This window comes from Corvus moneduloides, chromosome 2 (genome assembly GCF_009650955.1).
Source record: "Corvus moneduloides isolate bCorMon1 chromosome 2, bCorMon1.pri, whole genome shotgun sequence".
Classification (NCBI taxonomy): Eukaryota; Metazoa; Chordata; class Aves; order Passeriformes; family Corvidae; genus Corvus; species Corvus moneduloides.
This window is the reverse complement of record NC_045477.1, coordinates 47,089,796-47,116,940: the sequence shown is the minus strand read 5'-3', so window position 1 is coordinate 47,116,940 and position 27,145 is coordinate 47,089,796. Positions and strand designations below refer to the sequence as shown.

Genomic DNA, 27,145 nt, shown 5'->3' with positions numbered 1-27,145 from the left:
CACTTGGTTGCAGAGCTTCAGGCTCACTGGCTTTCTTGTAAGACTGCACTGGTCAGGCATTTTCCACTTTACATGAAACCTGGAGGACCTCTGCCTAAAGCAGTTGTCAAGCTGATAAAACAACAGAAAAAAAGAAATAGTATTTGCATCCTCAAAAAATTTGATTCTGGTAGTTATTAATTGAATTTAAGTCCTCGTAGTCTTTCTCATGCCACTTCATCTCCTGCTGGGAAGTTTAAGGGTACCAAAGTGTTGAAACAACGGCAGGATTTTAAGTTTCCTGTGAAAAACATTTTATAACATGGACATTGTTACTGTATTTTGCACTTTTTTTTCATGAATCCCTGATGAAAAAATGCATCTTGATGCAAAACCCTAGCTGAACTAAATGAACCTTTTACCCAGGCAAAGGCTTTAGTTTCAAATCCTATGTAATTAAGGTATTTTAAAATTGATGTTATCTCTTAACTTGGAGAAGAAAAAGGAGGAAAATAATAATTATAAATTCTAGGCCATCTTACTCAAGAATAATAGATGGATCTCAAGGAATAGTTAAGTACTGGCAACTTGCTGTACTGTGGAAGTGATTAAACACTCTCCAGGCCCTTAATTTAGTGCTGAAACCAGATTGATCTCTTTTCAAACCTTGTTCACATCAGTTTAATAGCAAAGGAACATGTGTCGAGGCAGCTATTTGAGTTGACTCTTTCCATGCTCCAGTGCTGCCATGAGGGCTTGGCTGAGGTTAAATGAGCACGTTGCTGGATCACTGTGGTCAAGGCCAAAACTATGGAGCATTCCCAACAAGGGCACATTATTAAGCCAAATTATGGCTTTCTCAGGACTGAATAAAAGCACATCTGTGTCTGTCCAGGGAAAGGATTTGGACCGAAGCCTTGTAAGAAAATTTTAGTTGCCCAGAAATAAATAGCCTTTTTTGCTTACTCAGCCAGTTATTTGCATACAGTAATTGCCATCACTTCTATTAGCTATTTGATACAACAAATCAGACTTTTTGTGGTGAAGGATCCTGGTATACTGATAAGGCACTTAGGAAATGAGGTTTAAAGATGAGGTTGTAGATAAGTCATATTCCATACACATTGAGGTTTTTGGCAGTCATAATAAAAAGTAAACTTTTAGCTGGAATGTAAAAAAGGACTCATGAAGCAGGAATATATGTGCTAGAAGTATTTTATGTGGGGCTGTCAAAGACTGCTCTTCACACTGGTGGGTTTTTTTCTTTAAAGCTTCTAAAATCCATGGGAATATTTGAAAACTATGAAGCTAATTCCTTCTTTGCCATATTTTGTTTTGATCTGACAGCTTAGGTGTGAGAAAACATTTTCAAACAATACTGTCATAGGTTTCGTAACAGTCAAGAGATAGTTCATTAAAAAACCATCCCTGATGTTTCAGATTACTTGATAGAAGAACAGTAACTGTGAGCAATAAGAGAAGATCTAAAGACGAGTTTCTCTGAAGCTCATGTGCTGAGGCCCGGCTGTTTAACATTGAATGCTTATGCAAGATCATTCAGCCTGGCTAATGTGGAATTGTTCAGGGACAACATAAAATCAGACTCAATTTGCAAATAAAACGGGGTAGGTTCTCCAGTCATAATTTAAAAAATGAATGATTTATTCAGAGAATATGGCTTCGAGATAAAGTTGCAGTAAACTTAGTATTACTCCTTTTTATGAGACTCCTGGGAACTCAAAACAGAGCATCATTTAGACAGTTAATACTGTCTTGCTTATTTTACTGACAAGCAATACATTTAACTGATAGAAAAAATCCACCACCTCTGCTGGAAACCTGTTCCAGTGTTTTACCATCCTCATCCTAGAAAGCCTTTTCATTAATCTAAATTGACTCTCCTACAGACAAAGCTATTCCCCTTGTCCTATCGCTACATGCCATTGTAAAAAGTCCCTCTCCAGCTCTCTTGTAGGCCCCTTGGGTATTGAAAGGCCACAGTGAGGTCTCCCTGGAGCCTTCTCTTCTCCAGGCTGAACAACCCCAGATCTCTCAGCCCAGTCTTCATAGGAGAGGTGCTCCCGCCTTCTGATTGTCTTCAAAAAAGAGTATCACAAGATGAAAATTATAGAGCATGTCTGACCACAACAGAAGGCTAAGGAGTTTTTAATGTAACAAAGACCTGTAATGTAATAAAACTTGTTCTGTGATGCTGGTGGACATGGTATGCAGTGTTTAAGCAATGTCACTTCAACATAGGGGATTTTACTGCCCCTGTAATTACCTGGACTATCTGGAGAAACCTTACTTCATACCTGAGCTTTGCTCAGTTGGACTTGCTGACAGCTTTACTAATACTGGATTTTCCTGTTTTCTCGGTAGCCTGTGACACGGCCACCCGTTCCAGTACACCAGGTGCCCCCGTACAAGGCTGTTTCAGCCAGGTTCCGGCCACTCACCTTCTCACAAAGTACCCCCATCGGCCTGGACCGAGTGGGACGGAGGCGGCAGATGAGAACATCTAACGGTAAGATGAGCAAGTATTTTTAGACCAGAAAGTCACACCCCAGGCTGAGGAAGAATTAGAATATAGTATGGAACACAAAAGGGTGCAGACCAACTCAGTGACAATGTAATACCCAGCTAAGTTGCTTTGTTTTGTGAGTTTCTTATTAGTAGCTGCTGTCCTCATGTAAAACTTTTTTCAGGTCTGCTGTTTGACATTGCTATGGCTTATTGTTCTGTACCACCTACAGTCCTGTATCTTCCACTCTCTATTCACATACTTGCCTGAAGACAATAGATTATGAAGGAAGTAAGTTCAAATATGCTTGAGTTCATACCTGAACCCTAGCCACACCACACACGTATTTTTAATTTTCTGTTTGCTGCGCATTCGGCTTTACTTAGATAGGCAAGCCTTAAATAATTAAGCAGCTTGTTGGTGAGTGTAGCCCAAGCAAGGCTCTAGTACATGAGGGACAGGTTCTTGGAAAAAATTGCCTTTTTGGAAGCATTGCCCTTTAACAGGCTTGCTGATGTGTCCTGTGTAATTTTGCTGTAATTGTTTACTTTAGCATGCAATGCTGTCTGGAGTTAATAGGAGTAGTCTATTAACTGGTCTAGTAGTAGTAGAACATTTCTTCACAGGTGGGACCAGAAGAACTTGGGTTAACACCTTTTTTGTTCCTTCAGACACTGGCAAGAGTTGGAAATAAAAGCAAAATTTTCACTTTGTATCTTTCACTGTTAAGAGTGAACAAAGCACTGTTGGGAACCTTCACCCTGAACCTTCTGGATCAAGGCTTCCCGTGATTGAAGTAGGAAACTGAACAAATAGCATTTTCAATGTTTATTAAAATTACATGTATGTTTACAAATCAGTACTTGGCTTCTATGGTTCTTAGCTAAGTTTTATCTGCAGTGTTGTCCAAATTCTGCCAAAAATGCTTTAACTACAAATTAATTTATGTAAGAACATGTTAAAACTGAATTCTGCTGTCTTGAATAGAACATGACAGTTTTTTTCAGGAGGTGCTCTCCAAGAAGCAGACTTGAGAATTTCTAACCATGGCAATGAGAAGGACTAATCCACTGAGATGAGCTCAGTTGGTTGGATAATGGTGTTAATAATGCCAAGGCTGTGGGTTTGATCCCCATATGGGCCATTCACTTACGGGTTGCACTTGATGATCCTTGTGGGTCCCTTCCAACCCAGAATATTCTGTGATTCTGAGATACATTATTGTGCTGGTTTAGACTGCTGGTTTAGGGAACTAAACTCCAAATAAGCCACTCCCTTTCTGCCTGCCCCTTCCAGTAATGGAGGGACAATAAAGAGAAATTACGAGATAACAATTTACTAAAATCACAATGACAACAGCAGTATTAACAGCAAAAAGTATGCAAAAAGAAGGTGCCCTACCCACAAAAAAGGGCATTTATCACTGTGAAAAAAACCCCAACACTTCCTGAAGACACTGTCTGGTGTGGTCTCCAGACAAAGGCAATATCATCACTGTTCCTGCATCTGGGCCACGAGGTATTTGGGACACAAAGGCAATACATCAAGGAGAGCTTCCCCTGCTTTAGTGTTCTCCGCCACCCCAGTCTGAAAACAATGAAGGACTAGGACAAGCAAACCCCTTGGAAGCTTGATCATTATGTTGTGCCACAGTGCCGCCTCAGACCACTCTGCTTTGCTGGTTCGATTCCGCACAGCTGCCTCCAGCACTGGTGCTGCTCCTCTTGGGCCCTTCTGGGGCTTGGGCTCTGGGTGGCTGGGCTGGGCTCAGCTCCATGCTGCTGCCTCTTTCTCTTGCCTTTTCTTCCCTGGGAGCGGCGTCTCAGACTCGTCGCTGTCCTTCAGCACTGTGTCTTAAAGCCGCAACTTGAAGGAAGGGGAAAGGGACCGATAGTGGCGGAGAGGGGCTGGCTCCACTTGGCTGATCCCAATACCTTCTCCCTGGAGAGATCCAGCAAGATGGCAAACTTTGGTTTCCAGTGCCCGGCTTTTCCTGCCAAAACCACGCCCCCAGCAGTGATGTGGGTGGTATGGAATACACAGCGCTAAAAGCTCCACCCCCTCTTCTCCCTAACCAGGGCAATTATATACACTCCCTTTGTATTTTCCTTTTAATTTATATTGTAGTAAAGTATTGGGATCTACTTTAAAACCCATGTCTGGAGTGTGTTCTGCTGTATGCATCTTAGTACACGTAATGATCCAGATTAGATAAATTAGACATTGAATGCTGTGACTCTGGCTGAGATTATGTGGTGTCTCAGTCCATGCTTCCAGAAGAATCACTCACAGAATAACAGGTCTGCCATAACATAGTTTGGGAAAAAAAGAGGCTCTTTTATTATCACGGAGTAGGAATTACTTTTTCTATTTTTAGTTATCCTTTCCAATTCATGTTTGGAAACCACACAAAATAGTATTAGTTACCAGGACAACTGCCTGAGAGCAGTATCTTTCCAGGTATTTAGCTTTTGAATAACTGGTCTCATAAACATAAACATCAGGATGACAAATACACAAACCAAGATTTCTGCCACTTTTCAGGACAATGAAGCCAAAGCAACCTTGATTGTATTAGATGTGACTTTTATGAGACCTTACAATAGACATAGAAGTGGAGCAGGAAAAGCTTCTGAAATCAAACCTGTGAAGGCAAGTGGGGAATATCATGGACTTCACAGCTTGAACGCAGTTGCAAAGATCTGTTAAGTAGCTCTAGAAGAAATTTTAAAGTGACTAGTGTCACACATTCTGATCTCTTTCCTTTTTTCTCTTAAATCACAAGGAATTTCCTTGTCTTTGAACATGTGAGAGTTTTTTGTTTGCTCATGCACAGTGAAATTTGATAGCACAAAAGCCCTTTATTATAGAAAGTAATTCTAAACCCAAGCACTGAAAAGCAGTGGTATCTTATCTTAGTTACTTGCTAAAGCCTAATATGTTGCATGCCTTCTTATAGAAATGGCAGATAAAAGTGGAGGTGTAAATTTTTAGAAAAACATATGTTAGAAGACAGGGAATCTGTAGGAAACAGTAAGAATCAGACAACACAAGGGAAAATTCCCTTGAGACTTACATTGCTACTCTTGCACTTAAAGGGTTACAAGTTTTAAATTATATTAAACAGATTGCCAGTTTGTCACTGCAGAGCAATTTTCTTAAAAACTAACCCATCTTTTTTGCATATTTTTGTGTGGGACTGGAAGTTGTCCTGTGTGGAGCACAGCTCAGGAATGACTGAGGAAAGTGGTTGGTTTTCTTAAGGAGAGAGCTCATGAGTGGAACCAAGTGTTCAGTGTCTGCATGAATGATGTGGGAAGGGAGGTATAAAATGAAATGGTAATTCTTGCTGGTGTGCTTAATTATTCACTGTACTAGAAGTGAGGCACGAGGCACTGCACTGGCACCAGGCGTTGGTAAAGGCAAGGTAACGCATGTGGAGGAGGAAAAGAGCCTAATGTGCTTACAGAAGAATGGACTTTGAACTGCATATTGTCATTCAGGAAGAGATCTTGCAATCTTAACAGAGATTTAAAGAGTCAATGCAGTACTTAGTAACAGTCAAAACAGTAAATAAAAGGGCAGGAGTTGAAATGAATAGAGAACAAAACAGAGGGCCCAGTTGTGCCACTGGTGTGTGTGGGGGCTATCTCCCTGTTCCTTTCATCCCAAAAGGCATTTTTTACAAGGAATGATACAGAGAAAAGCAGAAGGACAAGAAAATAGAGTCAGTATGTGTCTCTGGGAGGAGTGATTAATGTGGCTTGGGCTCTGCAACATGGAAAAAAGGACAATAGGAGAATAAAAATCTGTTTGGCATAGGAAAAATGAACAGATAATAGTTATTGTTTCCAATAATTTAAGAACTAAAGGCCACCAAATGAAATCACCAGAGAGCAAGCTCAAAATAAAAGATAGTTTTCACACTCTATAAAATTAAACTATAAAACTAATTGCTACACATTATATTTCACATCCCAGCAGTTTAAAAAAATTCCGAAAGTGGTTTGAAAAATCCAGTTCATTAAACACAAAGATATAATTTCTGCCCCAGGAGGGATCTGACTGATCTGCAGATAACCGGAATTCAGAAAAGTACATCAGAAAAATGTCATCACATGCCTCATCTATTTTTGTATTCCTCCCTGGGCATCCTCTACTGGCTGCTGATAGAGAAGTGGATGGCGGTGACCTGTGGTCTGCCCCAGGATGGAGGGTTCTGTGACACCGGAGTGTATCTAGAACTAAATTTTCTTGAGGCAGATAAAGTAGATTTTAGTATTTTAGTGAGTGCTACCCACAGCCTTTTCAGAGTGCCCTGTGCAGTGGCTAAGCCAGCTCAGCATGCATTTGGACAAGGTCACAGTGAACTGCCACTACAAAGGGCAGCCTGCGCCTCCTCCTGTCCCCAGCTGATCTACAAGGCAATGAACCCACCACCACTTCACCCCAAATGAGTACTTCTGTGGTGGTTCAGTTTGTGGCTGCACAGTTGCCACATGTGCCCATGCAAAGGAGGGACAGCAGAGCCCCCTCCATCCCAGCAGCATCCCACAGTGGCATTAGGTTAGTCATTGGGCAAAAGCACACAGTCTGTTCCTTTCTGCAAAAATCAGACCAAAAGATTTTTGGGTTGTTTTTCAGAGGTTGTTTTTAAAGTGTCTTGTGAAAGAGCTGTATGGGGTTTGATCTGGTTTTCCTTTGGCAGTTGAACTGTTTTTCCCTGGTGGGCAGGGTTTTAACATGGCAAAGAGCTTGTGCTCTGGCTGATCAAAAGTGTGAAGTTTTCACTTGCAGGTGCCAGGATCATCAGCACTTCAGCGTCATCAGTGTCACTTCTGTTTGCCGGCTTGTTTTTTTTTAATGGCTTATGCCAACAAAAATGCTGTCTGTGAAGATCTTTTGTAGTAGCTTGTTTTTATTCTGCTATCCAACTAGAGCCCTTGCAGCAAGAAATAATAGGGAAGTTTAAGAGATTCAGAAGCTAATTTCTGTCAGTCTCCCATGCAGTGCAGCACAAACAGGATTTTTGCAGGAAGGTGGCATTAATATTGCAGGGCGATGTTTGGCCTTTCCTTCTCTGTCTGAGGCAGCGCTGGAGAAAACCATGTGATTTCAGTGGGTGTTGAGAAGTTGCTGTGTGCAGAAATGCCTCCAGGGTTTTCTGAACACATCCCTGGAGAAGGCAGTCCCCAGTCACAGGACAGGCTCAGATGAGCAACAGTTTGCAGGTAAAGAAGAAGCCATAAAGTTTATGGGGCTTTCCAAACAGTTAGCATAGTGCTGTGTGCAGACATAGGTTGCAGAAGGCTGTGCACTCTCCTGATGGGAGCAGCTCCTGCCTTTGCTTCCAGTGCATGGACTGATCCAGCTTCACTGTGGGAGGACAGATGCAGGGGTGGTGAATGCTGGGCCATGAATGAGGTTGTGCTCTGGTTGGGTCGGACCCGGAGAAAGATGGGTGGTTTGAGTGCTTTGCTGCTTCATTCTCTATTTCATGGAGCAGCTGGATTAAGTTTGTAGTTTCAGTGAGAAAATATCTCCCTCCTCCCCTCTTTTCCTGGGAGCAGTCTGCTGCAGCCTTAACACTTGTGCTGCTTGTGCCCTAAATAATGATACAGCATTTGCCTGTGAAGCAAGAGAAATTGTGCAAAAAATACCTTAGTTGTTTAATTCTACTGGAATTTTAGCTGGTAGAGTATGACAAAGATGGACCGATACTCTGAACAGTGTTGTAATAAAAGGAACTCCCAGCTCCCATCCGAATAGTCTCTCCCTCTGGATTGCAGTCATTTGAATATAGATTGAAATCGCATTTAGCTGCTTTAATGAAAAACAAGTGCACTCCCTGGCTTGCTCTGTTCATGATGTTCAGGCTCTGTGGGAACGGTCTGGGCGGCTACAGGCTCAGCACGGCCAGGGCCAGGCAGCTAGGTTTTTGTTTCTTTTCTGGAACTTCCTCCCTAAGGGCACCCCATGATGTCAGAGAGCCAGGAGCTCGCAGCAGCCAGGCTGAGCGGCTGAGTGTGCTGCTGGCAGTTCCCAGCTGGGCTCGGCCTCGGAGGCACCGCCGGGAGCTGAAGGCAGTGAACAGGCTGTTCCTCCGAGCTGTGGGTAGCTCAGAGCCTTTTGTGATCCTCCACCAGCCCTGTAGGACTGAGCATCATCACCTGTTAGAGGTCTGACGGCAGCATGGTAGCCAGGGGGGCAATGGCACGTTTTTGGAGTCTGGAGAGCCTTCAGATGGGTACGTGTGAGTAGAACATGCTCGCTCTTGCTTTTTTCATGGTGTTTTCTGATTGAACTGATAAATGGTGGAAGCCTGACTCTGATGACACTTACTCTGTGTCATCCATGGGAACTTGCAGTACTGGTGAAAAGCTGCTGGGAGGTTTGCATCAGTCCCAGGCTGTCTTTTAAGTTTTTTGCATCCCGTTGGTGCAACCGGGAAAGCACACCCCTCCCTCTGGTATTTCTGTCTGTATACAGTAGAGGAAGAGATGCAGAATGCAAGTGACTGATTTCACTTGATTCTACCTTACAAAGTCAATGTAAGCTTGTTGATTTGGTACAGAGTAACAAACAGCTTTCTGTCCCAAAATGGTAGTTATTTTTTGCCTGGATCCATATGAATTAGGTAATTTTGATGTGCCATTATTACTGGAACAACCCCACAGGCAGTCCAGATAGTACAGTGGAAATGTATAAAGGATCACTGGGATTAATTTTTTGGATGTTGCTTTATAAGATAAAAATTGATTTAATGAAATATTTATTTGCAGATTTTTTTTAATAAAGCATTTTCAGTAAGTTTCACAAGATGTATTTTAAAAGTTTATCAGTGCTCAGATTAATGAGTTTGTAGGGAAAAAAATCTTGATTTTTTAAATAGGGGTTCTGCATCCTCCGTTCTTAGGCAGATTATACCATTAGTGTGAATGTGTATTTAAAATGCTAGGGAGTAGAACAGAATGGTCAAATAGCCATGTTCTGTTGTATCAAGATTATGCCATACTTTTCCATTTTTGATGGAAAGAAAAATCTTGCAAGTTTTTTAGTGAGTCTGCGTGGTGATCTGCTTTGATCTCACTGGCAAATTAATGCTCAGATGAGTGAAGATGCTAGTGATGGTATGCGTGCCCTGAGGAGGAGATTGCAGTATTTCTCCCTATAAGGTAAATAGCAGATGGCAGCAGAGTGCCTGGTGGCAGTGGGTGCATGGAGTAAAGCCAGGAGTTCTCCCTTTGTGACTCTTACCCATCCGGAGCCCAGAGCTCAGCAGACAGGCAGTACCCAGGTTTGAAGCAGAGTAGAGAAGAGACAGCATCAGGGTCCTGCTGCTCAGCCTTGCTGCTTGTTGGAGTTGGCAGGTTCAATAATTCTGTTTAAAGGTCCCTTCCCAGGCACTCAGGAATAAGAGCTGCTTTGTTGAGTATGTGGCAGCTTAGCTGGATCACACTAACCTTAAGTAGAGTTCAGTGCTAGCAGCCTATTCTGAATTTTATTTTTAATGCCTTTTTGAGCATTGTATGATCTTCAGACTCTCTAGTTTACAGCTTGGGCTTGCCATAGGAATAAATCTTTAGGAATAAATTAACAAGGACCAGAGAGTGCACTCAGACACGGGGCGACTGGTCATGAATGCTTCTTGATCCCGGGTGGTTCGAACATTACAGGCAAACCCACTTGGACAGGGTCCAGCACTGAGCAGTGTGGGTGTCAGTCAGGCAGTCAGACTTGTTCCTGAGGTCAGCCCCAGTTCTCTTCCTCTGCTAGTGCAGAGGTGATCGCTGAAGGGATCTGTCACCCAGTGCTGTACCCCAAATGGTTTTACAGCTTTATACAGTAACTGTTTCTCCTGGCTTATGTGGCTGTGTAGCAAGATGAAGCCCATTTTAGTCCTGGCCTCTCTTTCTATACAAAGCTGCCTCTTTGGCCAGAAAATGTACAGTTGTTAAACCAAGACATTTTTGTCATTTGGGACAATTAGAACAGGTTTTTTGTAAGGCCATTCCACCGTGCCCAGTCTGGACTCCCTGTCCCCTTGAGCCTTGCTGCTGCCAGAGCCTCTCCAGTGCATGGGAGAGGTGGCAGCAGCCGGCGCAGAGCTGGGGCTGCACACGGGCTGCCCACCCCTCTTGTGGGTGGTTGGGCACGGAACCACTGGGTCTTTATGTTCCCGCAGGGGATGTGACCGTGTGGGGGCACCCAGCCTGGGGGTGGCAGTGTCCTCACTGACTGCTGGGGGCTGCTGAAGCTTTCTCATCTGCCACCTGGGAAATGGCCTCAGGGCCCTCCCTTCTGATACAGGTCATTTGAGGTTTCCTCTGGTAAAAAATAAGTAAGGCATTGTTGTAGTTCTGGTTTTTTGCATACAAAAGTTTCTCAGTTTTATCAGGTGCTAAATGAGAAAATTCTGAAGAAGAGTAAAACATACTTAATGACACAAAGGTGGTTTTCCTGAGAGCTATGCTGCCCTCCTCTTCTGCTGCTATTGTTTTATTCGTGACAACAAAGGCAATTTCTCAGCAATTCCTCTTGCATTGTTGTTTTTCTTTGAATCATAAAAATGATGAAGCAAACAGCTGTTGCACTTTTGTTTTAGTTGCTGCAGATGGTGCGACTGAATCTTCAGCCTTAGTGGATGACAATGGCAGTGAGGAAGATTACAGCTACGAGGAGCTCTGCCAAGCTGCTCCCAGGTACCTGCAGCCCGGAGGGGAACAGCTAGCAATTAATGAGGTAATGTCCGGGGCTTTGCATTGCTGGAATGATGGGATAGGGAGGGCAGGGACAGGGATGGGGGATGTGGAGGGATGTTTTCTACAGGTCTGAGATCTCATGGTCATAAAAAATTCAATGGCAGTAGCTAGTTTCTTTGGGAAGCAGTTTTGTTTGTTCAGTGGTAAATACCTTCTTGTGGGTAAACTTGCTTTTGTACGCTCTTTTATTAACATTGTCGTAGTTATTGCAGTTTTTCAGTAGACTGTGATTCCATCTTATAACATCTCCTAGTGTTTCCTCCAGTATAGGAAGGGAGTGGGGGAAAGGGGACTGCTTGAGTGGATTTAATTTTCCCCCTGGGTTTTAAACCATCACAGACTGTAACTGTTACCCTCTGTAACTGCTCTGGAGCAGGATTCTAATTGTTTTCACTAATGAGTATATGCATACATTTCTGAAAATCTTAAATTTTAGTTTTATCCTGTAACAGCAGGAGTAGTAGGCACTCTAGTGAGCTATTTTGATCTCTGTTGTTTATAAACACTTCCTGGTTTATCTTCTGTCCTTCACAATCTCATTTTCTTCCTATCTTAGCTGATAAGTGACGGCACCGTCGTCTATGCAGAGGCTCTCTGGGACCATGTCACTATGGATGATCAAGAGCTGGGCTTCAAAGCTGGAGATGTCATTAGAGTTCTAGAAGCTTCCAACAAAGACTGGTGGTGGGGAAGAAATGAGGACAAGGAAGCCTGGTTTCCAGCTAGCTTTGTCAGGGTGAGTAACTCTTCTGCTTCCTGCTTTTGCACCATTGCAAGATTCCTAGCAGAGTGCAACAGTTGTCATGGCATTACATTTCATACCTGATCCTCAGCATGTTTATAGCTGAACATCAGCCATGTAACCCCTAATGAGTTTACAAGGAAAAAGCAGCAGGGAATCACACCCTAAGATCCCTTAGCTCCTCTGACAACTTCTACTCTGTCTTCTTCCTTTGTTTGGTCCCTTCGTAACCGAAGGAATTTCTCAAGCAGAGATTACAAGAGCAGCAAGCTCAACCAGAAGTCATGAGTGTATACAGAGAGGACACAACAGTTCTCCTAAGGGGTTGGGGAGAGCTATGCTGCAGGGATTTCTTGGTAAAATAGGGTTTAATTTATTATCAATGACATAGTGTAGAAATCTGGTTCACAGTCTGAACTCCGCAATCAGAGCTCACCCAGATTAATGACAGTATAACTCTCAGATCGTATAAAATTGAAGTATGTTTTAGAAAGTAATTTGAACTATCTTTTGAGAACCTGTAGTGAAGCTTGGGCCACACTGCATGAAGTACTGTGTACACAAAGTGCAGCAGTGGTTCCTCTCTTTCCCTTTCCTAGATCTCTAGACAACATGGGCGATCAGAAGTTAAAAAATGAGGTGCTGCTATCCACATCATACAGATGAGGTAGAGGGAAACTGTTTAAAAGTGGTTGAGTGTCTACTTTTGTAAGTTTTACCCCTATGCTAACTTGGCCAAACACATCAACTATTAGTAAGGGTCAGAAATAAGCTTAACTCTGAAAAGCATGTGGACCGCACAACATGGTCTCTCTCAAATACTGTGAGTAGAAAGCCATGTATTTAACCAGACAGAAATCTCAACTTTATTTGAATGTGCAGTGAGTACAGTGAGATAAATCCTGTTGTGAAACCCCCTCTATAAGGTGAAAATGGGAACATTTCTGTATGCACTCTTCTCTTAAGTATAAGAAGTTTGTAAGAGTTTTACCACATATTGTAAAACTTTCTGCTTCACTCTAATTGCTTTGTTTGTTCTGGCTGCAGCTGCGAGTTAATCAGGAAGAAGTGCCAGAAAATTGTAGTAATATCCAGGACGAAGAACAAGATTCAGATATTAGCAAGCATCGCCAGAAAATAGCTGAAAACAGGGATCAGATGAGAACCAACGTTATACAGGAAATTATGAAAACAGAACGAGTCTATATCAAGCATCTCAAGGACATCTGTGAGGTACATGCTTTAACCTGAGGACGTTCTGCTGACCTAACGGGAACAAATCATTCCATATAACTTGAGACCCACAGTGGTTTCTCACATCAAAATACTCCCAATTGCACTTCTGAGGCTGTCAGTCAAATCCTTCTTGTTTCCTCTTACGGCTTTCCTCTCTGATGACTGCCATGAGCCATTGCTTCCTTTCTTTTAAAAAAACTTCCATTTTTGACAGCGAAGAAGTGCCTCTCTGACTGCTATTTCCATTATAAATGAGAGAAGGAAGTCCAGTTTATTTAGAGCTTTTTACCACTTTATATAGAAAACTCTGAGTAACTATAATAAAATAATTTACAGTTCAGTGATAAAACCTCTTGGAAGTAACTTGGAAAGAGTATTTGCTGAGTGGTTTTTTTTCCTGTTTTTTTGAGTGAGGAGATTTTTACTGGATGCTTAGAAGCTATGAAGAAATCTAAAGGTGTTTTAAATCTACCTTGCTTGTTTGAACCATAAAATGGGGGTGATTTTCTGCTATTTTTCTCAATATTTGTTAGAGGCTCACACTTGGGCAGGAAGCTTCTTAATACTTTTCACTGAAGTTTGCCTCTTTTGACGTAGGTTGTGATGCATTTGACCTGTATTTGATCTGTCTTTGTGGTTTGCATCTGGAATGGTGCTAAGCAACCTACAAAAATATTCTTTGTACCCTTGGTTTGCTAAGTCTGTCCTTGTATTTGTCATTCTGTCCACCACTTACCATTAGATTATTTCATGCATAGCAAAGTAGACAAGGCAACAGTGGGTTTTGAATTTTATTTTTCCTTTCATTTTTAGGTCAAAAAATTGGTTACTAGTTGGCTTATTTTAAAACATTAAATGTAAATTTTGTCATTTCTATTCATTATTTACTTAAGCTAGAAAGATAGATTGTGTGCATGAAAGGTCAGGGAAGAATTTGTACACTCAGCTATGTTGCTCCCATGGTTAGCTGAGTTCTAGGACATGACTCTCCTGTTTTACTGACCTGTTAAGACTTAGACAGATATTAATTAATCAATTTTTTCTAATACGTATATTCTATACCTCTTTTTTAAAATCTGGCAAGCCTCTGAGTTTAGTATAAGAGAGCAAGCACACATTTTCCAAGAAGAGAAGCAATGTGCCATGTGCAACATACAGGGTAGAGATGGTCTGCTGTCCTCAGAGTGAATCTGTAGGGTGGTGCCAAGTAGGACTTAAGGCTGAAAATACACTCAAGACTAAGCCAGAAAAGCTACACAGATAGTAATCCAAATTTGCAAGCTCAGCCCTAGAATGAATCACTAAGGCTGATTGTAGCCAGGATCATGAAGCTGGAGTATAAACCATAAAACATGTTTTACATTCAAGAAGTGTCTGCAGTCCACATTACAGGAGCCACACAGGAATTAGCTTTCCTTGTTGGTACAGTAGGAAGTGCGGTAGCTGGCTTGCAGTGTAGCCACTGCCCAGCTCTCAGAGCAGATGGCTGTGGAGGAGACAGGAATATTCATAACAGGGCCAGCAATAGTCAGTGTTGCTTCCTGGTGAACCTCACCAGAGCAACTGCAAGGCTATTTCAGCTGTCTGCTCCAAGAGCTGTTCAGGGGAGACCTACCTGACAGCAGCCGAATCGAGGAGCCTGGCAGATAGCCCCTGTCATATCAGTTAACCTTTGCACTCCCTGAACCCTGGTGCCATAACTGCTGTGAGACTGTGAGCACAGCAGCTATTCCTGGAGGTTCAATCCCTGCATTGTATTCGTAACAGGGAGATGTGAGTGGGCTTTACACTCGGGAGGTTCCCTGGTTCATTTGGGGTACCCGGAGACAGGAGCTGGACCCCAAGAATCCATGTGTGGACATCTCAGATGCAAATCTGAACTTGTGCTTTGGTGTGTGGCTGGGAAACCACTCCCCTGCCTGTAGAGCACAGGGGTTCTGCCAGCTCAAATGATTTTGTTCAGGGTAGGACCTGTCTCACATCCTCAGACTAAGGAGTGTTTTTTATTTCATTTCAGGGTTACATTCGGCAGTGTCGCAAACATACAGGAATGTTTACTACATCTCAGTTAAGCACCATTTTTGGAAATATTGAAGATATTTACAAGTTCCAAAGGAAGTTTCTGAAGGATCTTGAGAAACAGTACAACAAAGAGGAGCCTCATCTAAGTGAAATAGGGTCATGTTTTCTTCAACACGTAGGTTGAAAAAGTTGCTTTTATTTATGAAATTAACAAAATATCATAGTAAAAAGCCAAGTTACCATATTAGGAGGGGATTTTAGTAACAAGTGCTTCTTAAATACTAAACTTGGCAGCATTTTAGAATGTGAAGTAACTTGCAATTAAATAAATAAATATTTGTTTTAGATTTGCCCTCATCTTTAGCAATCATGTAATTTTGTGAACAGTTTTAAGTTTCCTTGTCAAAACTGTAATGATCACAGATGAGCTGGATTATTTGCAGTGATCTCATATTCAGCATGCAAAAACTTCATAAAGATGTAAAGGATTAGGTAGTGGGGAAATAGGCTGTGAGTTCTTGATAGACACTTGCTAAACCTATAGCAGTCTTCCCAAAGAAAAATACTTCTTAAAGTGGGTTTGATTATCCTGACTCAACAGAGACCTTTATTTCTGTGTTCTGACAAAGAAAGTACATAGTTTTGACAGCTACAGAGTAGATCTCTGCATACTTTCAAGGCTGATCAGCCTAGAAGCAATATAGAAAAGGGATTACTTAATCTAATTCTATATCGTAGATGTTACAAAAATAGCTTTTCTCCTTTATAGACAAATAGTGTAGTAAAGCTGTAACTTCCTTTTTTTTATAGCAAGAAGGCTTTGCTATTTATTCAGAGTATTGTAACAATCATCCCAGTGCCTGCATTGAACTCTCCAAACTAATGAAGCAGGGCAAATACCGCCACTTCTTTGAGGCCTGTCGCTTGCTTCAGCAGATGATTGACATTGCCATCGATGGTTTTCTGCTCACGCCTGTTCAGAAAATCTGCAAATATCCTCTACAGCTTGCAGAATTGCTCAAATACACCACTCAGGAGCACAGGTAAGAGACCTCAAATAACAAATTCTGTAACAGTAGTAGCACCCAATTACTCAAGTTTTCTGGGTGACACAGCATTGAAGTTTTTGAGATCAGGAGCAAAACTGCCGTGGGCCACGATAGAAAGGGCATCTTGGAACCATCACAGACAGTAACAAAAACAGTATCTGAAAATGCAGCACGAGGGACTGAGAGGATGCAGACACAGTGAGGAATAAGTCGAAGAGGGAGAAGGAAAATATGACAGTACTGAAATAGGATGCAGGGAGGTATGTGTAATTCAGAGTGAAAAAAAGGCTGATGTGTCAAAGAAATCAAGGAGAAGGAAATCCAAAGAAGAGGGGAGGACTCATAAAAGTTGTGGATGTAAGAAAAAGTAAAGAGTGCCTTAGAAAGAAACACAACCTGAGCAAGTTCGGAGGTAATTTTTTTTAGAAACTTAGTAGTAGTAAACATTGCCTTAGTTTGCAGTAAAGTCCAGATATTAGATTTTCCGTTTGCATAAATAAAAACCGAAGTTGCAGATTATTAGTCTTCCTGGTATACCCCTGCACTGATTAAATCTTTGACTAAATTAAGATTTTATCTGTAAGTGTTTCTCTTTTTACCTTGTATAATTGCAAGAAAACTATTCCGTTGTGAGCCCTGTGCTCCAAGTCCAAATGAAGCCTGAGGCAGTGCTTCCTTGGCCAAAGTCAGTACTTTAACCATGAGACAACTCTCCTTGGAGACCACCGGATTTTTGCCAGGAGCAAAATACAAGGTGTGCGAAGTACTGACATTTAGATGTGAAATGCCTCTATAGAGTTCTGTGACTACCTGCGAAGTGCTGCAATAACAATTGCTAACAAGAGTTTCTTTTCACTGCTACTAGTTTTAGAAAGGTTATTCTGTGAGCTATTAAACCTGCAGATAAAGTGACAGCGATGTCTTGCCACCTTCCACTCGTAGTACCTGTTTTCCTCTTGTGTGGCACAGCATCCAGAGATGCCTTCAAGCACAGAGAGGTGCCCACTGTGCAGAGATGCTCGCAAACAAGCAGACCTGCACCCGCACGGAGACTTGGGAAAGCTCCAGCCAGCTGGGGGTTTTTGGTAGCATTTTGTTTTAATGAAAAAAATGAAGATCCAATATACACAGCCTGCTGTGAAGGCCACAGGTTATGTAGCAAGTGTGGAATAAATACCAACAGAGAAAAAAGGAACTGAGATAAGGAAGGGCAAGTGTAGCAGTATGGATATCATGTGGTCACCCTGTGGGACGTCTCCCTGATGTTAGTAGGATCCTGTTACTGTTAATCTCACTTTTTGTATTCAGTGTGGCAGAGTAGAGTTTCCACAGATATAAATAAAGAGAGGAGAGAATGCACACATTCAGAAGGGAAGCGCATCCATCAGCAGCAGCCAATGAAAATTGGAACTGAGACAGAAGCAGATAAAAAGGACAGCAAGGCCAACTCCTTGGCAGGATTTATTTCTGGTTCATGCTGTTTTCTGCCTCTGGCTCCCTTTTCTGAGAGAGGCATTCTGATAAAAGAGGAAAAGCAGTTGCTCTGCTGGGACTACTAGGGCAAGAAATATGTCTCTTCTCTCTTCTGAGAGACTCCATTTGAGGAAGGTGAAGGAGTGATGGATGCTATTCAGAGGAGAAAAAAAAGCCTGCCTGCAACTTGGGGAGATTCATGGGCATGTTGGGAGCTCAGGAAAGAAGGAGGGGAGCAGAGTTTTGGAAGAAGGACAGGGTAATAGGCCTGAGTTGATTGCATTAGTCCCAAAGCAGGAAGAGGAAGGTGGCCATCATGCCTCTCACACATTTGTCCCATGGAAACATGATGCTTCTTCATATTGTCTCCTTTAATTCCTCTCTCTGGTGCCCCTGTTCTTGTGTTCCTCTCTCACCCTGTTGGGGGCTGCTTTCGGTTTTTTTTCCTGTCCACCTAGCATGCCCCATTTGTGTTCATTGACCCAGGCATTGGAAACAAGAAGGAGAAAATACAGTTGTTAAACATGATTAAATAAATGCCCTTCCCAAAAAAATCCCACTAAAATCTTGCTTAAAAACACAGTCCTTTGGTGAAATACAGCTATCACTGAGGTCAGTGGGAGTTCTACCATTGTTTTCAGTAGAGACAGTGTTGCAATTCACTAATCTATCTCTTCTGCCTCCTTCCACCAGTCTAATAATTTGCTCCTGGACAAGCCCGGCAGTACAGCAGCACTGAATTGTACAGGCTCCTGTGTGGGGTTTGGGATAGCGGGAATCAGGTTTTTTTTTTTTAAGTACCTGAGTAGAAGGATAAGTGGATAATATGGGCTAGTACTGCAAGCACTGTGGTTACATCATGTCCATGGTTTGTGATTGCATCATGTCCATTGTATAAGTGGTCTTTGAAACGTGCTTACATTTCACAGTGATTATAGCAACATAAAAGCTGCATATGAGGCCATGAAGAACGTGGCATGCCTGATCAACGAGCGAAAACGGAGATTAGAAAGCATAGACAAGATTGCACGTTGGCAAGTCTCTATCGTAGACTGGGAGGTGAGTGTCAGCCTGTGCCTTTCCTGGGCAAAGGTACTGTGTACAATACTTCATGTCCCCTGCAGGATATGTCTTTCTGCGTAGGTGGTTGTTTATGGTGTCTGCTTTTCAAGTGGTCATTGCTCAGTTAAAAGTCCAGTTGCTTCATTTGCAATGTTTCTGTTACTGATTAACCTTGTTTATAGTTCAGGAAGAGAAGCATGTATTAACATGGATGCTTGCCTTTGAGATGAGATGAAAAAATGGATCTTTTAAAAATGCTAGACCTCTTGAATCTCATTTGGAATTTTGGTAGTTGTGTCAGAACAGGAACCTGTTTCACTGACTTAAATGTTTCCCTCTGTTTATCCAGAAATAAAGTAGAGCAGAACCACATTGATGGAATTTACCTCTATGACATTATTTACATTGTGTGACATTTTCAAATCTAGTAATAAAAATACAAGAAAAGTGAGTAAACCTAAGACTTGATTATATAGTGAGGCTGGTTAGACACACAGTAAGATCTTAAAATGTTATTTACTTACTACATATCTCTATATCTCTGTATCTTTCTTCCTAGGGACCAGACGTGTTAGCCAGAAGCTCAGAACTGATCCACTCAGGAGAACTGACCAAAATATCAAAACAAGGCAAAAGCCAGCAGAGGACTTTCTTCCTTTTTGACCATCAGCTTGTCTTCTGTAAGAAGGACTTGCTGAGAAGGGACATCTTGTATTACAAGGATCGTATTGACATGGATGAGATGGAAATTGTGGACACTGAAGATGGCAGGGATAAAGACTTCAACATTAATGTCAAGAATGCTTTTAAGATAATAAACAGAACAACAGAAGAGATTCATTTGTTCTGTGCAAAAAAACAGGAGGATAAAAAGAGATGGATGGAGGCGTGTGAAAGTGAAAGGAGAAGAGTTCGAGAAGACAAGGAAATGGGTGAGTGGGACAATTTGCTCTCCAAATAGTGGTTAAAACAAACTTACTTGTGCAGCTCTTTAAGTTTTGTACAGATGTGCACTCTGTCTTGTTGAGCTGGTGTCCCTTTCTTACTTGACATCATGTTTAGCTGTGTGAGTGAAGCCTATTCAGGTGTGTTTGCCCTTTCACTGTGGGCCAAAGGTCCAGGGCAGGTAGCATCACCTATATGATTCTGGTGCATTATGAAGCAGAATGAGAGATGAGATATGACAAGAGGCAATTCACAAAGACCAATCAATAATAAAAATCCATCTAAACTCCTAGCACTTCTGTGTGAACAGTTGGTCAAAAATATCTGTTTGTAAAGGACACTTTTTTACAAAGCCAAGCAGCAGTAATTGTAGATTTATACTGTCTGTGTTGTACAGTAGCACCTCCTGTGTCAGGAGGCCTGTGCAGTAGTTGTATGTTGTCATTAATTACAGACCCAGCAATAGCACCACTGGGCAGTGCACAGAGAAATGAAGCCTTGAGTGAGCAGGAAAAAAGATAGTTTTAGACCTGCAGCCTGTGGGACACTCTAAGGACAGTATGTCTTCTGTGTCAATGTATAGCTAGGATTGCTATTTTGGTTTTGCATCGTTTCATGCTTCCTTTAAGATCAGTGACAAAAGCTCCAACAAAATTTCACTGGCAAAACATACGCAAAGAAAGCAGCAACACTAATTTTAAAAAGGAAAACTCTTTCTAGTATTTCTAAAAAGTCATAATAACAATATCAATAACACTCGTGAGGCTAAGGCTTTGGATTGACATCAGGTTAACACTGGAAGTGCAGTGAAGTGGATGGTACAAGTCAGAAATTATTAAAACTTAAACAGGATGCCAAATCTTATATTCCATGTTCATGTAAAGCACGTGGTCAGAATAATAGGAAGACAGGAATAACCCTTACATTACAAATGTAAACCTTCTGATCTTAGTGGCTTTCTCTCATTTGATACTGTTGTAAGTATGACAAAAATAAGGCTTCTTCCATATGTATTTTAGATAGTCCATATGCAGAAGAAAATACTTATAGTTTGCCAATTCATTCTCGGTATAAAATCAGTTTGCATTGCACCAAGTGTTGCAATTAATCCCAGTCATCTTGAGTCTAGAGTAGACAATGAAGGAGTCACAGCTAAATTTCCCTCAGACTTTCCAAACCTGACTCTTCTCCAGTGCTGAACATTGCAGTGTGACACTGCAGATGGTGTTGATGGGCACAATGCTGATGGCTTTCACGCCTTGCTCAGTGTGGACCTTGCTCTGTCACCTTGTGCTCATGGGCATGGGAGGTAGCTGCCTTCCCTAATTCACCTAAACAGAGCTCTGAAATAGTGGATATTGCAAAAGGGGGAAGGTGATCAGAGGGTAATAGAGCAGTGCTGAGGATCTGATTGTAATTGTCCACACAATGCCCCTTACAACAAAGTTACCAAACGACTCTGCTCCAGTATACAATGAGAACCATAATACAGTGACATGGAAGGAAGTTACTGAGTAAAACACAGCTCCTGCACTTTCGTGAGCAGGACTGAGCTAAAGAAAATAAAAAGGGAACAAGTGAACACTTCTCTTTCCATCCTTTCTAAGGAGAAGCATTCTTGAGCTCTGCACCTCCTCCTGGGTGGTTACTTTATGGAGCACTGGGAGAGTATGTCAAGCAAGTTAAATGCTGTCTGTCAGGAAGCTCCTGAGGCTCTGCCCTGGGCAGCAATAGGTCTCTCTTGGTGTTACCATTCCTCCTAAGTGACACTGCTAACAGAAATCCCAAAGCATAAGGAAATTGCAAAGGTCTAGCAGCTACAGCCCTAAACTATTCTGCTGGGACCTCATGAAAATCATATGATAGTCCAGAGAGTAACCATTCAACAGTGGTGGCACTGGCAGTGAGGTTTGTCATAACAGCAGTAACCCTTATTTAGGGTCATGAAGTCTCATGGTGCTGAGTGCAAGGATTGCACAGGAGGCTCCGTTGTGCTTGGTGCAGGCACAGTGCAATATAGTGCAAAAAAAAAAACCCCAGTAAAAAGAGAAACTGTGTGTTTGATAATGGCACATAGGCACATGCAGTATTTTCTGCCCATGTAACATCCAACCTTCTGTAAACTTGCTTTTCAAATGTTGCAACTCACTATTCTGATGTACCTGTTTTGGGACAGGTATGATGAACCAGAAGAAAGATTGAGTTGTAGTAGCTAATGTCCATCTGGTCTTGTGAGTCACAGTGGCTTGGATGCTTCTCCATTAACCAGAAGACTGTTTCTTTTCTAAAATTTCTTCTTTTTTTGGCATAATTGAACATTTTCTTTAGCCAAAACCAATGGAAAAGTGCCAGTATTCTCAACCTCATGTTAAATTTATCTTGTTGATTTTGTAAGCTATCTTGCTGGACTATACATAAAGCCTGTAATCTGACCACTCAGAGAACAAATAATACTCTTTCAATTCAGAACTTCAAATGGCATTTTACTTCTATTTTCAAAGACACTTTGGTGTGAGTCATTGTCTCCCAAACCGTATCTAGCTTTTTTTAGCTTTTATGAATATAAGAGAGAAAAGGCCACAGCCAGAAAATCCTTCTCCAAACCACTAAGAGTAACCCTAAGAAAGTGGTCTGATCTCTCTTGATGAAATTGCTTTCATTTTTAAAAATCTGTTTCCTTGTTTCTATAAAGGAAAAAAAAAATCCTGCAGAATAAAAAACTTCTGCTACCCCAAAATTATGGATGTTTTAAGTTAATACACTGATTTGTAATAACTTCTTCATAAGTTCAGGATGAAAAAGTAAAGGGATTTTTAAAAGTATAGAGAAGTGAGGGAAGATGCAAAATGGAACCAAAGCAGACACTTCATTCTGGCTTCGAACCACAACTTCTGTGCTCCTTCTGTGCTTATGAGTGAAATGAATGCAGCCGCATGCGCAGCATGAAATGAAACAGCATGTGCACCCTGCTGTCACCTTGTGCTAATGTGACATTTCCATATATCTCAACTGTATTGTGTTCTGGGAGAGGACACTGGAGTGCCTGTACCTGGGCTCCAGAAAACACCGGTCTCTGGTGCCACCTTCTAGTAGATGTCTGTCATCTCTGCCCTCACCACAGCTCAGTTATACGCCTACCACATGGTAGTAAATAGCATAGGGTTGCCCACGTGCTTCATGTAAGTTACACAAATATGTGAACAGGTGCATGAGAAACCCAAGTGAGGGATCCAGCCCCAGAATGATGCAGCCAAAACCACATCACAGCCTGCTTCAGTGTCTGGCAGATTTTGTGATACTCTCCTCTGAGTGGAGGGAAAGATACCCAGATTTGTACTACTGCAATAGCAGTGACTCCAATTTGTTACCCAGGTTAGCTCAGAGTGAGTGAAAAACAAAAGGATTTTGCATTTGTGATCCATTACTTAGTGACTTGTAGATTTCAGAAATGTTATTGTACACTTTTTTTAAAAAAAAAATCTTTTCTTATCTGGACTTACCTATCATTATCCCAGTGTAAAACTCCCTTGAAGTTCATATGACAACATAAAATATACTTCTAAAAACTTCAGGTGTATTACTACTAAGATTTACTAAAAATTGTTTAAAATATAGTTTACTTATTTGTTTTAATTTAATGTAACCAAGTATTAGATACAGTAATTTTGTACTAGTGCCCTAATTTACACTTTGATGTAGGTATGGAAATCTCAGAAAACCAGAAGAAACAAGCCATGCAGAATGCCCGTAAGTCAAGGCAAGGAAAAATGAAAGGTGGGTGTTCAGAATTGCATTACCTTCTTACTGTGTTCCAGTGATCTTTTTGTCAGGAGATAGCACAGTCTGGCTGTGACTGAGTTCTTCAGTCTTCTAAAAACATTTTTTGTGGTTTACATGGAGCCAAATTATTGCCATTAACCTGTATTTTAATATTAAATTCCAATGTCTCTATAAACTGTCTACTAAATCAGCTCCCTGAGCTTCTTCCAAACAGACGAGTCAGTATTCTTTATATTAGAGAAGATGCTCAAGAGGTAAGGCGAGCTGTTCATTTTAGGGTTGTGAGGAACTGCATGCAGAGGTTAAATTAGAAATGAGTGTTACTGATTCCTTCCTTTGCTTTTACGGAAAGAGCTTGTTCTTCTTTACCAGTTCTGTGCCTTCTTTACCATGTCCTAAAGTTCTTTTTGCAAGCCACATTGTTACATTTTTTCCAATAACAGTCATAATGGCTTCTTCTGGCATCCCTGTAGAAGGAAGGATGGACTAGAAGCTTGTTTATCAGGAAGTGGCTTTTTTATTCATTTCCTCTCTCAGAAAATAATCACAACAGAAACAAATCACAACAGATTTTGTCCTTTTCCATCTTAAAGTCAAACTCGGGCAAATCTTTAGTGTGCTGAGAGAGAAGTGGAACAAGATTTAAGTCTGAGTTTAGGAGCGAAGGAGTTGATGTTTGGTTGTCTTCTGTTCCCTGGGATTAATATTCTTAAAGCATCTTCTCTTTATCAATCACTAGATAACCCATAGAACCTGTCTGGATGTTCAGGGAAGTGGCTAAAGTTTGTGATTAGGTGATTTTGTTCAGAATGCACAAAACTCAAAGTCTTAAGAACATTAACCCATAAAAATATATTCCAAATGAAAGAAACAACATTTTTATTGGTAGCAGTATTTTACCCAACCTTACTCTGAGAGTGGACTGAAGTATTAGTATCTGCTGTTTGAAGTCATTCGTTAGAAATACCAGAATTTACTTGTGCAAACAATATAGTCCAGCTGTGTGAAACTGCCGCTTGTTTTTGGTAATTCTGTAATGTTATTTTTACTGGTGCTGTTGTCTTCTTAAGCCAACTCAATGCAGCAATTAAAAAATCAAACATCAGAAAAGGTGACCTTTAATAGTTCTGCCATTCAAGATCACGGCAAAATTCATCATGTCTCCTGGCTCTGTGCTTAAATTTCCCTGGCTGACTCAGGTGCTTTCTCCAACTGTTCCTTCTGCAGGTGTGAGCTATAATGGGTGTCCTGTGCCTCCTCCACACCAAACCCTACATCCCCTTCACCAGCGACACATCACTGTGCCTACCAGCGTCCCGCAGCAGCAGGTCTTTGCCCTGGCAGAACCCAAGCGGAAGCCATCCCTCTTCTGGCATACCTTCAACAAACTCACTCCCTTTAAAAAGTGAGGGGCCAAGGACCTGGAAGGACATCTGCAGAGAGGGAGACTTACTCTGGAGAAGGACCTTGGAGACACAGTCAAGCTTACTTGAGCTCAGCGAATCTCCTGTTTCAGAGGCAGAACCTTGTGTTCCCTTGCACCAGGAATGCAGCCTTTGTCTTGGATAAGAATGAAGTTTGTCAAGGCTGCTCTGAAGTCCGTGTTGCCAAGTGTCAGCATTGCTGATGAAGAGCAGTCTCTCTTCTGACAAAGACAATTTGCTCTTACTCAGAAACAGCAGTATTTGATCTCTGTTTCTTAGTTATGTTGAACTAGTGATGGAATCATGCAGGTCATTGTAACATTTCATTTTTCTTAACCTTATATTCATGGCCAAATTTTAGATAGGGAGGAATTTTTCCTTAGGGATATATCAGGAAGGAGTCTTAGGAGAGTTTTCTTCTTCATTCTGCAGTGCTGAGCACAGATCACCCATTTAAATCAGATGGAGATATCCCATGTGATTAACCAGCTATTGCAGAATTTAGTGGACCCTAATCCTTCCTGTCTTTTTTCTATTACATTGCCAAGTGGCAGGAGAACGTCCCGCAAGGCCTTACCATATTCCAGATTGGAACAGGGAAATATTATTCTGTCCTATAGAAACATGAACAGAGTGTGAAATGGACTGTAAAGATACGTGCATTTATTGCACAAAAGTGGAAACGAAAGGAGCCCAGGGCATCTCGGATTGATTAATTTCAGTCAGAGCAAGATACTGCATGCATGTATGCTCTTAAATGTAGAGCTTTTATATTACTTTTCACGCACTTCTTCACCTGGGAGACTCTTCTTTGTATTTCCAATATGCTTATTTCTCTGTGTAAAAAATACTTTTTTATTTTCTCACGGAGATAATGTGAATGTACAAAGTCAGAGTTGAGACAGAACATGGTGACTGCTGGCTATGTTGCGTAGGTCTCATGCTTTTTATTCATATAGTTGGACTTAGAAAATGAATAAATAGTAATGTAAATATATTGAAGCGGTCTGGATCCATGCTTCTTGTACACAGTCAGTTGACAATGGGTTTTGACCAATAACTTCATCAAAAAGAAAGAGAAATCCTTACTGGAAGGGACAAAGAAATTGTGTGGGTCAGAGATGGATTTTTGTCTCGGTGTCATCAGTCCTCATTGGAAGGGGAAGAACTTGACTTGATTAAGGTCAGCTCTGGCCAGCATATGCAATCTGTGATTTGCATTGCTTCAATTTGTGTGTGGCATGAAGTTGATCTGGGAGAATAACTTTTAAAAAGCCACCAGGAAGAAAGAGGATCCTGATATTTGTAGCACTGATGATTTCTGCTTGCTTGCTCTCATCAAGGGTGACAAGACTGGTGGGAATATGGAAGGAAATAAAGACTCGATATGTTTCAGAACTGATTTGCTATGAATGTCTTTACAGTACTTTATCTTATGCTGCTGATTAGGGGCATTACCTGATGATTAGGATAGATCCAAGGGTATTCTTTGACAATGGGCACAATCAGCTTTGTCATGGATCTGTAATATCTGAAAAACAAACAAGGGGCTAGAGGCCAGGCATCATAACAACAATGTAAAAAAGCCTTATTTTAAAGATGTATTTGTTCCTACTACTATTGTTACCTCCATATTTTTATTTATCATCAGTGTTGTGAAGCCCACTAGTAACTAGATTTTGTGATTTCCTAACTTTATGGCCACTTCTGCAAAGCCCATGTTTGTGGTTTTGATTTTAAATTACATCTTTTGACAACTGTACATTTCAAATGCCTTGTGTATATAGTTCGGCAATAAGGCAAAATCTGGTATGCTCAGCCAAATTGTGCTCTGCATAGTGAACTTCATTGCTTGTGCTTTCCCATAGCAATGGGAGATGACCTAAACTAGTTGAGAACTGGAAATGCGCGCTGACATTTGTGATGATCCAGCTGAAAGAAAATGCATGGGGAAGTCAGTGAAAAAAGCTGCTTGTATATTTCTCTAGATGTTTAAGCCAGCCATCACTGTTCAGATTTTTTCGAAAAGATAATTCTAAATGCTCAATTTAAACACAAGGAGCAGACTTCCAAATGCAGGCATGGATGCACACCCTTCCCCTCAAATGAGTAAGCCTTTTGCGTTTCTTACATACCCATTTTTGTGG

General features: G+C 41.4%; 1 protein-coding gene across 9 annotated transcripts in view; it reads left to right on the top strand.

Moving 5' to 3' along the window:
* The window catches only part of SPATA13 (spermatogenesis associated 13), a 169,481-nt gene extending 142,523 nt beyond the window's left edge, over positions 1–26,958 (top strand). For 8 of the 9 annotated variants that reach the window (XM_032099437.1, XM_032099442.1, XM_032099436.1 and 5 more), the window contains 10 exons: positions 2,362–2,506; positions 11,109–11,245; positions 11,822–12,001; positions 13,055–13,240; positions 15,261–15,440; positions 16,076–16,308; positions 18,717–18,846; positions 19,409–19,781; positions 23,494–23,568; positions 24,802–26,958. In XM_032099437.1, coding sequence (XP_031955328.1) covers positions 2,362–2,506; positions 11,109–11,245; positions 11,822–12,001; positions 13,055–13,240; positions 15,261–15,440; positions 16,076–16,308; positions 18,717–18,846; positions 19,409–19,781; positions 23,494–23,568; positions 24,802–24,983 — 1,821 coding nt within the window. In that variant the 3' untranslated portion in view covers positions 24,984–26,958. Of the gene's footprint in view, positions 1–2,361; positions 2,507–8,523; positions 8,751–11,108; positions 11,246–11,821; positions 12,002–13,054; positions 13,241–15,260; positions 15,441–16,075; positions 16,309–18,716; positions 18,847–19,408; positions 19,782–23,493; positions 23,569–24,801 lie in introns of those variants that run through there. The other variant, XM_032099444.1, reaches the window with a different exon arrangement.
* The last annotated feature ends 187 nt before the right edge of the window (positions 26,959–27,145 follow it).